The sequence below is a fragment of the Gymnoscopelus microlampas genome (genome assembly GCF_963454915.1).
Source record: "Gymnoscopelus microlampas genome assembly, chromosome: 4".
NCBI lineage: Eukaryota > Metazoa > Chordata > Actinopteri > Myctophiformes > Myctophidae > Gymnoscopelus > Gymnoscopelus microlampas.
In genome coordinates this window covers 18,857,072-18,870,522 of record NC_139941.1, presented here as the reverse complement: position 1 = coordinate 18,870,522, position 13,451 = coordinate 18,857,072, and the positions used below count along the sequence as shown (strand labels likewise).

Sequence of the window (13,451 nt, the reverse complement as noted above, 5' to 3'; positions counted from 1 at the left end):
TGGGAATAACATCACCATTTCTTAAAAAAATAAAGCTTATATTTAGATACTGTAGTGTACTTTATAGTGGATGTGTGTGTTCATTTGTATTTAATACATGTACTTTGGTCTAGTATAGAGTAACTAGTGCTTATACGATAAGATAAACCTTTATTCCCCTGTGGGGAAATTCAGTTGTCATAGCAGCAACAGCAGTACAGGATAGATAGAGGTGAGAGTCAAGGCAAGAGCCAAAACAAGACAGATAAGAATAAAGATACATTAAATATAAAATAGTTCAACTTACTGGACTTCTATGTTGGGTCTGGGTCTGAATGAGTTAATACCATATTCTAACAATAAAAATAAGTATGAATGTACAGTGTATCATACCATGATCAATTGCCAGTGTATGGATATGTACAGACTATATATGATTGCATATTTAATTAAGTATCACAACAAAATGCTAAATTAAATCCTCTATACCCATAAGTCCTGGCTGTCTGGTGCTGCTTCTGTACTTGCATTAAGGGCATGCCAAAACAACACTGCATGTTTTTGGATTCTCCTGTCCCCGAGGCCAGCTAACCCCACAATGAGGCCAGGGAAGTGTAAATAATACTGCCTGGAATTTAATAGGAATCCAATTCAGGCCAGCCTCAGATCATACAGTCAACACAACAATACGCTACAGAAACACTGGTTGAGACAAGGAAATATAGGTAGCATGATAATACTGTATCTGGCAATTGGTACTGTTAAAGGGCTTTATTGATTTTCAACCTGAATCCTGCTATCATTATGTGGTGAGGAAATCTGACATGACACTCCCCAACGCATGCTGTGCGTCATTATACGTAGGCTCACTAGGCTGGGCTGTTTTTCCAGTGCCAGGAGAGTGAGTTCTCCAGCCACAGAACACATTGGGAAGTGTTATGTCAGATTTCTAGAATGATAAGATTCAGGCTGAAAATCAGAGTGATGGACTTCATGATTCCTACCAGCTCAAAGCATTTGAACATCAGCTTGAAATGACTATAACTACTATAATTGAAGTTGCTATTACATGCAACACAATGAAGAGTCAACTAAAATACCCATATTCCCTCAGCATTCTGCACAGCTCTACACAGCCGTTCCCAGTATTTAATTTGCTTCATTTCATAGACTTCTTTCTCTCACATTCGCATAGAAGTTAGTGGCTATCTGGGGAGCAGTTCAAACCTCTGCTCCTCCAGGCTTCTTTTCTTTGTCACACACATCTCTTGAGTCATGACCCTAAATCGATGCCTGTACACATTTCAAGTACATGTATGTTTTAAATGGAAACCTTGGCCTGGACATTGTAATTTTCTTTCTATTTTTTTTTAATACATTTGTAGCAGCCAGTTATTCTATCCCTTTTGTCTCCCAGTGAAGCAAATTGGAAAACAAACAAACAAAACAAAACAAAAACATGTAATTCTATGCATGAAAGGCACACGTCTTTGTGGTATTCTCATCTCATTCTGCAACAAGATTGTTGTGGCCGTGCAGGTTAACATTTAGCACCTTGTTGAGACGCTTAACAGACTGGGGGGTTGAGGTCTCACACATAATGGTTTTCAATGGGTTGTTATCTACGTCTTTTGTTTGGCTAAGTAGGCTATACCCAAAACACTAGTGAGAGATAGCAGCGTGAGATCAGACTGAGGGGGTTGTTCAGATACATACTCTAATGGTTGTTAAAATTATATAATGTTTAAACTTTTTAAAATCTTTTGAAATAATACATTTTTTAAAGGTAGCAGTCGCGACCCATAAAAATTGGTCTGCGACCCAAACAGAGTGATACTCACTCACAACATGCTTTGTCCACCCAAACGTTCCAAGCTAATTCAGAGGTTTTGTCTGCTGGGCTTAATGTCATTGGCCCATCTCTACAAATAATGCCAAAACAATGTCAAACGAAATGACTTGGTACATCCTCTCCAACAATGGAACAGATGGAGAAAAATGTCAGGAGTGATTTTTTTAATTAATTTTGTAAACTTTTTTTCGGCTTTTCTGCCTTCATTGATAGATTTTCAAGCGAAGATGGACAGGAAAAAGGGAGAGAGAGACGGGGAGAGACACAGAGCAAAGGTCGTCTGGATCGGGACGCCGGCAAGCCACCCTAAAGCCTACGCCAGCGGTCTGGGCCATGTCAGGAGTGATTTGTGACACAAGGGTACCAGCTAGAGTGAAAGAGAAGGCGTATAAGACGGTAAGTGAGACCAGCTATGCTGTATGGCTTGGAGACAGTGGCACTGACGAAAAGCCAGGAGGGGGAGCTGAAGGTGGCAGAATTGAAGATATTATGACTCCTATTAGGAGTGAGTGACAAGATCACAAATGATCTTAGAGGGACATCCCAGGCTTTAAGGTTTGGGGTTTAAGAAAGGGAGGAGACGTTGGGATGGTGTGGATGTGCAGAGGAGCGATGATGGTCATATTGGAAGAGGGATGTTGAAGATGGAGCTAACAGGCAAGAGGAGAAGAGGAAAGCCAAAGAGGAGGTTTATGGATGTGGTGAGAGAGAACATGCACGTGGTTGGAGTGACCAAGGAAGATGAAGAAAACAGGAACAAATGGAAATAGATTATCCACTGTGGCAACCCCTAATGGGAATTAGCTGAAAGAAGATCCTCTCTAATAAATGTTTTAAAAAATAAAATAAATACAAAATGTACAGCTTCAATGAGGCATTGGAGACAGTAACATTGGGTAAAGAATTTATTATAAAAATGTGTTAAACTATAAAGTGTGAGAAGTAATAAGGACATGGCATTCCTAGACATGCTGAAGGAATGTAACATAAATAAAGAAACAAAACAGACTTTTGAGACGATTAAGCCTAATTTATACTTAGTCGTACAAGGGTGTCCAGCACCAAAAATGGCTACAAGCTCTTTTTTTTTTTACTTGACACAATAATCCCAGAAGGACTTGTAATACATTCCTCTTACAATGTTTAAACACAGCCTGTTGGAAACAAGGTTGTAACTGAAATTATAGCGTAAAAATAGACTGGGGTAGAGTTGAGGCAGTTGGCAAAAGGAACAGAAACAATCCTTAGATATGTTATACATTGATATGTATAAGTACAATGGTTATATTGGCATTTCAGGCTATACCAAAAGTAATGATAGATTCATAAATAACTGCATTGCAGAATCAATGCAAAGACTTTAGAGTGGTCCTTCATAGTGGGACGGTATTAGGATTGGTTAAATAACAAATCAGCCTTTTACAACCAAGGTTTATGTTTTAGATTATAATTAAAGTAAATAAAAGATGAGTGTTAAAATTTTTTAATTTACTGCTTTCTATAGTTTTAGCAATTTTCGCAATCTTTTTTACAATGGGCGGGGGCATTCTGTCCGGTGGCTAAATATGTCTTTTTTTACACAATAACCCGGCGCTTTCTTTATTATTATTTACAGTAGCTCTTCTAGCCCCCAATAACTCACATCTGACCACAGGACCACAGGACCTTTTTTTATTGTGTAAAAAAAGCATATTTAGCCACCGGACAGACCCACTGTAAAAAATATCGTGAAAATTGCTAAAACTATAGAAAGCAGTAAATGAAAAAAAAAATAACACTCATCTTTTATTTACTTTAATTACAAGCTAAAATATAAACCTTGGTTGTAAAAAAACAAAGTTGTCCTTTAACTGTCACAATGTGAACAATTGCAATACGTATATGTTACGGGGAATGTTAATAAAAGGGTAATCTGCATATTCACCAGGGAAAATGCAGATACGCAGACACACACACACACACACACACACACACACACACACACACACACACACACACACACATATATCTCCTACTCTGGCTTCTGCTGGTGGCTCCAGAGACAGAGGTTCACCTGCAGCTTGTGGAACAGGCCACAGGGGAAGGGAGTGAGGTGCTCGGCGGGGACCAGGCGCACGCCGCCGTATATCAATGTCTCCTCCTCCTCCTCCTCGGTCCAGGAGCGGTGGAGGCCGTTGGTCTTGATGAGGGCCGGCACGTCCACCATGGAGGGGTTGGTGAGGTCGATGGCGTCCAGGATCTGCAGCAGCTCATCCACGTCGCTGTCGGGCGCCAGCGCCTGCACTTCCTCCAGCCTGTAGCGCCCCCTGTAGTGGTGGATTGCCTTGGGCGTCTCCACCGACAGCAGCTTGGCCAGGACATTGCTGCAGAGCCACCGTGGCTCCAGTAGAACCACGTCCTGCACCGTCTCACTCTGCATGATGTTGATCTGAGGGTCAGGGAGAGGGGGGGTGGAGGGAGTAGGGGGTCATAGGGGATGAAGCAGAGAGACAGAATTGGCTCGTTAGAAAGTTGCCGGGGAAATTAAGTCCAGAGAAGGAAATGTGTGCAGGAAGTGTAGTTTCAGCTCCTATAATTCAAGACATTCCTTTTAATTATTTTTATTAGTTTAAAAAGACACTAACACTAGCTAAAAACAAGTCATCTCCTATACAAACATGTTTCCTACTTTAAGGTACAATTAAATGCACATGTGCCGTGTGCGTGGGTGACGTCATTAAAATAGCGTTCCACCCAAAAAATAATCACCATTACATCCCTGGTCAAGAGTCAAACTTGAAAAGAGGGAGGCAGCATTTAGGAATAGGAACAAGGTGAGAACAGAGTCACAAACAGAGATGTGGTGATGAAAGATGTTGAACATAAAGAATATGGTGGGAGAATGAAGGCAGAGCAAACAGCTGAGATGCAAAGGAATTACACAACAAAATCTCAGATGAGATAGTGTACTCAGTCAGGTCAGAGTAATGCTTTGGGTAAATGCTTTTGAAAGTTTGCTGTGTCATCCACTGACCACAGGCATTCCCATAAACAAGCGGAGAAACAATCTGTTCCGGACATTCTGAGTCATTGATAGCACATGGAGACAATGTTACTAATGAACAAACAGTGACCCCTAGTGGTATGACACAGCCAGGAAAATGTATTTAGCAAAGCATGCCTCAGAGAGTAAAGCATCACATAGGCCTATGTAGAATAAAGTGTGAAGGGGCTGTTTTTTATATTATTATTATTTTAAATCCCGAACCAACCATTGGTTACTGTGGATTCTAATCTATGTATTTGCACACAAATCACTGCTCATCCACACCTAGATGCATATGCACATTCGAGGGTTGGGTCAGATTACTTTGAAGTCAGTTACTGAATACAAATTACATGGCAATTTGACTAGTAACGTGGGATTGGATTACAAAACATAAAATCTAATCTGAATACTTTTGGATAAAAAATAAACCTAATATTGAAAAAATTGCAACTTAGATTAAAAGAATGGATGCACAAAAAGTGGAGTTCCACAAGCATTCATCTTCTCTTAAAACAACTCATTTTCAGTGCAAATAAAACACACTTATCCAATAGCATTGTGAGGATAAACAATAGGACCCATTGACCATATAAATTGCTATGTAAATGTTGTCTATTTTACAACTGTGTGAAGTTGAAGTGTGATTGGGTTAGCAGGGGGTCTGGGTTGAGAACCAGACTGTCCTGATGAGCTCTCGGGGGAGCAGGGGTTGAAAATTGGGATATTTTAAAGGTGTTTTGGCAAAAACATTTAATAGATTGATTGAATAATTTACTAGTCAGAAATGTAAACAGCTTGTGGTATAGTCAGACATTAAGGCAAAAGGATAACACAAAAAAAGTTCTGGGGACTTGTTTCCATTGTGGTCATTGACAAAGTTTCTATAATCAAAATAAAAAAAAATCAGAGTTTAGTCTGGGCTGATTCGTTATTTATCTTTCACAATCTGATTACGTAATCCCTATTACATGTAGTCAGTTATTACCTAGTCTTGCGTAGCCAGACACTCCACAGCTCCGCCCACTCTCCGCCTGAGGAGAGTAGGCAGAGCTGTGTGTCCCGAGTCAACCTCTAGAACTACTGCACATATAAACAGAGCTGCTACCTTTAAATGCATTTTAAATCTGAGGCTTTTTTTGGCATACCATTTAAATAGTTTTGAGGAAAAAAATGCTGCTATTTGTCCCAAAGTGACTGCAAAAGATTCCTGCTATTTGTCTCAAAAAGCTTTCTACCCTGCACATATAACATGTACCGTATTTTCCGCACTATAAGGCGCACCGTCAGTGCGCCTTATAGTGCGGATGCGCCTTATAATCCGATGCGCCTTATATATGTATCGATATTGGTTCCCTTGGTTTCCGCACTATAAGGCGCGCCTTATAGTGCGGATGCGCCTTATAATGCGGTGCGCCCTATATATGAAAATAATACATTTATTGAAGGTGCGCCTTATACTCAGATGCGCCTTATAGTGCGGAAAATACGGTATATAATGACGCAATGTGACATAGCTCTGTTTAACACAATGCTCCAATCCCCTCCAACTGTATATACTTTCCCCAAATGTTATTATATTTTGACACTTGCTTTGGCAATGCCAATAAAGCTCCTTTGAATTGAATTGAATTGTGTGGGCGGAGCTATGAAAGGTCTGGCAATGCAAGACTAGTTATTACTCAACACTGCTTATTGGCCAGTATAGGTGGGAAAGTTTGTGAATTGTTATATCTTCACACCATTGCATATGTGTGTGTGTGCAATGTGCATGCGTGTAACCACCCACCTCCCCCATGCTGTGTAACTGCTGGGCCAGTGTACGGAGGTGTTCTTGGCTTACCAGGGGTTTGATGTGCTCCTGGTCCTGGACATCACTGACAAACTGCTGGTTGGGGCTGCTCAGCTTCCTCCGGGCTGGCAGGGTGGCCAGCAGCCTCTCCCACAGCTGGGTCATAGGACTACACCTCTGCAGACACAAAAACAACACGGAAAGTCTGTCAACGTGTTATGTTTAAAAAATGTGTACATTTCAAATTCAGCAGCGTCATTTTTATTGGCCAATGAATAGCCAAGGAACTAGGGTTTGATCACACCGAGATGTGTTACAGATGCTGACACTTCAGAAATGTCTTGGCAAACAGGGGTTCTGTCCACAGAGAGCACTTTTTGAGCTGCCAGCACTACCTCTGTAGTTGGCGCTCTTGATAAACAAAGCACTGACTGTGATGACCGGTACAACTGTGCACCTTGCGCTGAAAAGTTAAAAACATGGTTAAAACTAGGGATGTCAACAATAACGTAATAATAATACAGTATTAAATTATTTTGAGATGGGGGTCCGCGGCCAAATACATATAATCTTGGGGGTCCTTGACATGGAAATGTTTGAGAACCACTGATATAGCAACAAGTTTTTCAGAAAAATCACTGCCACTGTCATACTCATCCTCACCTTCAGGGAGAATGAAATCCTGCGGAGTGAGGCCACCGTTCACCCTGGACAAGACAGTCACACATCCAGGCATAACAATCACATTGTCATACCACTGCACTTACGCACTGCTGCGTATTTATCTGGGATGAAGAGGAAACGGAAAGTAGAAGAATAAGGAGAAGTGAGGGGAAACACTCAGGACCAACACTATCTAAAATGTGATTGGAAACCTGGTCTTGGGATCCTGGCCGTACTTTAAAGTATATCAGAAAAATCTTAAAGTAGGTTGTAACATCAGCTACAGTATTAGCCAAGACATCTATATTAGCATTCACCTGCTACTCTTCTGTCAGCAAATGCTTCCGCTAGTGATGCCCATATGACGACATCAGCCACCGAAATGTGATTCTGAAACAGATCATGTAAATGTACATTTTCTACACAACTGATTGTTTTTTTGTGACACACAATTCTGAATCCAAGACGCTGAATAGTATACATATATTTGAGTGTGTATATTTTCTAAACTTTAAAACAGTTGAAAACAGAGGGGGAAAATGTCAACCTCGCCTCTATGCCGTAAGAAAATGGCCAGGGGGCACAATAAGAGGATGACTGGCATCAAGAAGGACAAACCTTTTCTCCTCCATCTTCAACTCATGCTTGTAGACGATGGAGGCGAACAGATTTTTGTCCAATTGTCCATCTTTGCCTTCTCCTCATCATCATCGTCATCCTCCTCCTCCCAGTCCTCCTCTTCAACATGCCACGGATAAGGATCAGGAAATGCCACTTTCTGCATTGGGGGTTCTTTCTTCTGAAATGATATGAAAACAAGTATATTACATGTCACAATTAGGGGTACAGCACTTAATCAAACTGAACGATTTAATCGGTTATTAAAAAAATCCAAAGTAGTGAAAATAGCCTATCTACAAGCCCACGACGCATTATGAGCTTGTAGATCTGGTATTTTCATCACTTTGCATGACACTGTTGTGCAACAAATTATAAAATAACTCCTAAGCGGTTAATCTAAATATGAATATAAAAACGTGGGGAAAATGCGTGCCTCCATTATTAGATTAATCAAGAACATGATCGGCCCGGGCGGTTGGCGTAACCGCCTGGGCACCTAGGCTGGTAATGAAAGCATGTCGCGGGTTCGACTCCCGATCCCGACGGCCTTTGCTGCATGTCACTCGCCATCTCTCTCCCCATTTCCTGTCAGCCTACTGTCCTATCAATAAAGGCATAAAAGCCAAAAAACAAATCTTAAAAAAAATAACTAAAAACATAATTGCTCGATGCTGACAAGACATGCTGACCACCCTGGGCAAGACCTGAGATGTTGGTTGTCTAGGAAGTTGACAACTGGAAATGGTTGAATTTGGCGGAAGTACCGCCCAAGGAAATGACGTTGATGCTTTACAAATCTGTTAACATTCTCCGTGAATGAAACGAGTGTTGTGATTGGTCAAAAAATATCGTTTCCGGGGGAAGCGGAAATCCTATCACTCGCTGCTTTAGGTCGTGACCAGGCTCTTCTTTTCGCAGATGAGTGAGGCTGAGACCGAGGTTACATGCTGACAAGACAAAGCCATACATCAACAACAGTTTTTTTCGTTTCACTCACAGTGAATGTAAATACCTCCGTCCTTATGAGAGGCAACAGATTTTTCCTGGTGAGCAAGCACAATGCCAGTGTGCAGTGTTTAGATAAACAGTTTTTAGAGCAGTGGTTCACACCATTTTTTCTTCGAGCCCCCTTCTTACATCTGACAAAATCTAAGACAGCCCACACATGTGCAGTGGTGGAAAAAGTACTCAAATGTTTTACTTAAGTAAAAGTATCAATACTGCAGTGTAGAAATACTCTGATACAAGTACAAGTCCGGAATTAAAATTTACAAAAGTATTGGTATCAAAATGTACTTAAAGTACCAAAAGTAGAGAGTACTCATTATGCAGGAATCAGGATGTCCCATGTGTGGCAGACCATGGGCTCATTGATTGACACTGATGAATAAATACAGGTGTGGAAGATGAGCATGGGAGCAGTGATTGACTGCATGTACATTGGTTTCAGGTGGGGAGAGGAGGACGGTGACACTATAAAAGAGTCAATTGGACTGGGACAGGGTTTGGAGCACCACGTCTAGTGAAACGCCACTCTGGGGACGGGAGGGGCCGTTCGTAAGTGTTAGTCTTGCCGGCGGTGAAGACAGTTAGTGAGGGGGAGCTAGCTGGCTTTGTGTTAGCAGGAGGGGAGACTACATTTTCGGTCTCCTGTAGTTAGATAGGTGGGAACTGTAGCAGAGTGTGCGTTCACTTTGCTCCGCCGACCTGCTGTCTGGCACAGAGACTTGGACCGAACATTGTCCGCACTGTCACGTCGTCCAGCAAGCATCTCCCCGGGGAGTTGGACGACATCACGAGCTGAGACCCCGGGGGAGGGTCGCGCCTCCAGGGCGAGTTAAGTACCCGTGCAATAATTATGTTGCACATGAATCATGATTATAGTTCTTGTACATCATTGTTTGCGGTGCTTCCAATGTCTGACACTACCTACCATTCGTGTAGAACGATAGAAAACCGCATTTATTACAATACATTTTAAACAAGTTTTTTTTTAAATGGCAGATCTAATGCATGAGCTTGTAGATCTGCTATTTTCAAATGGCTGAAATGTGTATAGGGCTGAAGTGCTAAATGTATGTTTTGTAACAATCAAAATATACAAAGTAACAAGTAACTAAAGTTTTCAAAAAATAGTGGAGTAGAAGTTCATTATTTGCCTCGGAGCGCCACAGAACTAGGATAAAGTTAGCACGTCCTTACCGCTTTCTGGGTTGACAAGATCAAGCATGGCGTTCTACCAGTCCGGTCAGGAGCAGAACTGAATACACTGCTAGTGTGTCACGATCTCCCATCGGTTGCTCATCCGAATCGTCCCGAGTTTCGGTAGGACCGGGGGGCCTCCGCCACCATCTTTTCAATAGTTGGGTTAGCCTAACTTCAGTAAGAAAGACAAGATGTAAAAATACCGAATAATTACACCAAAATAAAGTATTTACACGTTCGTGTCGTGTATATATCAAAAACAAAACTTGTTGTTGTTGTATAACAGGACCGGGGGCCTCCGCCATCATTTCAATAGTTGGATTAGCGTTAGCTAGCAAAAAAAGCTGCTGCGTTGACCACGCTAGTTTAACTAACTAATGAAGTCTCTGTTTGGTTCAGCAAGCATAGACTGCTCCATAAACGGCCTTAAACATTGTCATGGAAAGAACATCCAGCATCGTAAAAACAGTCCAAACTGCAGTATCCAGCCAAAGCGTTATCGGAGACAAATTTTGTCCCTTGTCCCCCCTCGTAGCCTTCCATGTCCTTATACCTTCCGTTGCAGTGCCGGCAGTATCCAATCGTACATGGCCTCCTGTGTTTCCGATTGAGGTGGTCCCAGGTCCCGATCTCCAGGTTGATTGTTCATCCAAATTGTCCCACGGTTCGGAGTCCGTTGGGCGCCGATAAGCACTGCGCCTGCAGCCACCGCTCCGGCCACCACCGCACCGGCGACCACCCTGCCTGTGAGCCCCGCGCCGGGGACCGGAGGGAATCCGCCACCATTGTACATCTTTTTTTTTCCTACAGCTAGTTGGGTTAGCAAGCACAAACACTGCTGCCACTAAAGCTGCTGCAATGATTGCGTGCAGTGTCTGTCAGGTGCAACTCTATTTGTTCTTCTGTGGCGTTTGCTTTTTACTTTGCTTTGCTTTGCTTTGTTTAACGGCACGCATATTAGTGCATACGTTGCACTCTATAGCAATGATAACTATCAGAATATAATATTTTAACAAAAACAATATCACTTGCAGCACCTTTTAATGTGAGGAGTCATGAGTAGTCCGCGCAAAGCCTAATGGGTTAAGAAACGTCCTCACCTGCGTATCTTTGCTTTGATAGTCTTGTAAAGGCTGCTGCAATGACCACGCTTGTTGAATGAATGAGGTTGTGACGAGCGACGATCCGGCCATCTGCAACATGGCGATAATCTCTCTATATCTCTCTAATAATGTGATGATAATATAATGTAACATTCACCTATTCATCTATTGTTCACCTTACTGTACATTAGTAATTGAGTGCCATGCAATAATGCAAACCTCAATCAAAAAGGTTGCAAAGTTCCGGGAATATTCAATGCGAAAACCTTTAACAGACCACGCTTGTTGAATGAATGAGGTTGTGACGAGCGACGATCCGGCCATCTGCAACATGGCGATAATCTTCAAGGAGCTCGGATCTCTCGGAATCAACACCATTGTCGGTTTCTTCCGTAGGTGCCCGCTCAACAACATGTATTTCTGGGTGCCTCCGCAGGGGCCTTGAGCAGCAGAGCTAGCTTAAAGTTAGCACGTTCTTACCTGCGACAACCAAGTTGCTGGTTACTACGGTGAACTTCTGTCCCGTTCCGGTCAGGAGTAGCATGGCATAGACTGCGAGGTTATCTTCTGTATCCGCCGGTTGATTCGACATTGTCAGGACCGGCTTCGCCCCGTCCGCCATTTCTCCGGTTAAGTTTTAGCTGCTTACTCACAAGATCAGACCACGCTACGCTAGTCACGAGCAGCGCTTTATACCCCATACTGTTATTGCTCATTTGACAGTCATAGGTACGAGTCGATCCGGCCATCTCCAAAGTTAGCATTCCTGTCACCTGACAGAAACCTACAGTATCAATTCCCCTGTTATTTCTGACCATTTGATCAAGGAAACTGAAAATTATGCTTGAGTAAATTGTTACCCCGCTAAATAAATGTAAGGCAGACCAAAGTGTAGGTTATAAAAATAGCAAGTATTTTATTATAGAAAAGATTACAAAATGGTACTTTCATGTATTTGCATAATGGAAATGGTTAAAATGTGTTGGAGCAAATATAAGGGGAAAACTGGTACAAAGAAAAGTAAAGCAAAACATAAATCAAGGGAAAAGGAACAGCGGTCCAACATATGCCGCTTGTTCATAAGGGTGGATCTACAAGCAATGACAAAAACACATTTTGTTAGTTTATAATATGCACATGGCATGGTATCATATCAACACAATATAATACAATGCACTAATGCCATCTACAAAATGTCACAGGTATATTACAATAGGCAAACCAATAAAAGGAAAACCTTACCATATAGCTCTTAAGTTTATGCTCAGGGTTGTCACACAGGCAAAACCTCCCTCAACAGTTATACACACAGAACAGGCCCCGCCTCCACCTGTATCTGTTGAGCAATGACATTATACATGAAAGTTATACAGAAACAAATTACCGCACATATATAAACCGAAACCCTTGTTCACCTTTGCACATACATACATACATACATACATACATACATACATACATACAGGCCTACTCACATTTCTTCTGTTTAAATGCCCATATACTGTATACCTAAAAGCAGCCACACCCCAAACAAATGGACCGGCACGCCAACATTGCAGTGGAACAGACCTGACAACATAAAAACATTTCTTCATTGTAGACATATGAAATAAAATAAAAGCGAGGATACAAAACAAACAAACAGGCTTACCAAGTTAACAGGTCAGCATGCAAACCTCCTCCTCTCAACACACTACCGGCAGTGTTGAGGACCCACAGTTTACTGACCTGCTAACTGCCTGTTCAGAACCCTCTTAAATACCTGTGTCACTTATGACATCACTTCCTCTAGGGGCTACAAAATGAAACCCCAATTAGCAAAACATGTGCAGTAAGGATACATATTTTATTACCAATTCTTATAATTTTGGTGCTGGTGATTTCGCTTTGTAGTGGCTAAAACGTTGTTGGGGGTGTCAAACTGCAACATGCAGTAATGAGTTTTGTTTAGTGAAGTTGACAAGTATCTGGGAGGAAGCACTCCAGGTTACTTACCGGCAGATATCTCCCGCATCTAATATCCAAGTTAAGATACGATCATTGGGCAGGACGGCGATGTCCGCACCAAGAGCAGGCACTGGTATACCTCGCCTAAACAATATTGGCACTTCTGGCACGTTATCTTTGGAAAATAGGACTCAAGTGATTAATGTGAAAGGCACAGTTACTTAACCATTAACAACCTAACCTGCTTAAAGTTGACAGTGTCGC

General features: G+C 41.9%; 1 protein-coding gene across 1 annotated transcript; it reads right to left on the bottom strand.

Moving 5' to 3' along the window:
* Positions 1-3,842: 3,842 nt before the first annotated feature.
* LOC311043995 (death-associated protein kinase 1-like) lies at positions 3,843-13,281 on the bottom strand (the record flags this gene model as incomplete). Its single annotated transcript, XM_084055418.1, has 7 exons — positions 12,483-13,281; positions 10,135-12,331; positions 7,930-8,110; positions 7,629-7,701; positions 7,312-7,433; positions 6,700-6,825; positions 3,843-4,259 (listed from the first exon to the last, which is right to left on the bottom strand). The coding sequence occupies exons 6-7, from the start codon at positions 6,811-6,813 to the stop codon at positions 3,843-3,845; spliced, it is 531 nt and encodes a 176-aa protein (XP_083911544.1). The 5' UTR covers positions 6,814-6,825; positions 7,312-7,433; positions 7,629-7,701; positions 7,930-8,110; positions 10,135-12,331; positions 12,483-13,281.
* Positions 13,282-13,451: the final 170 nt, after the last annotated feature.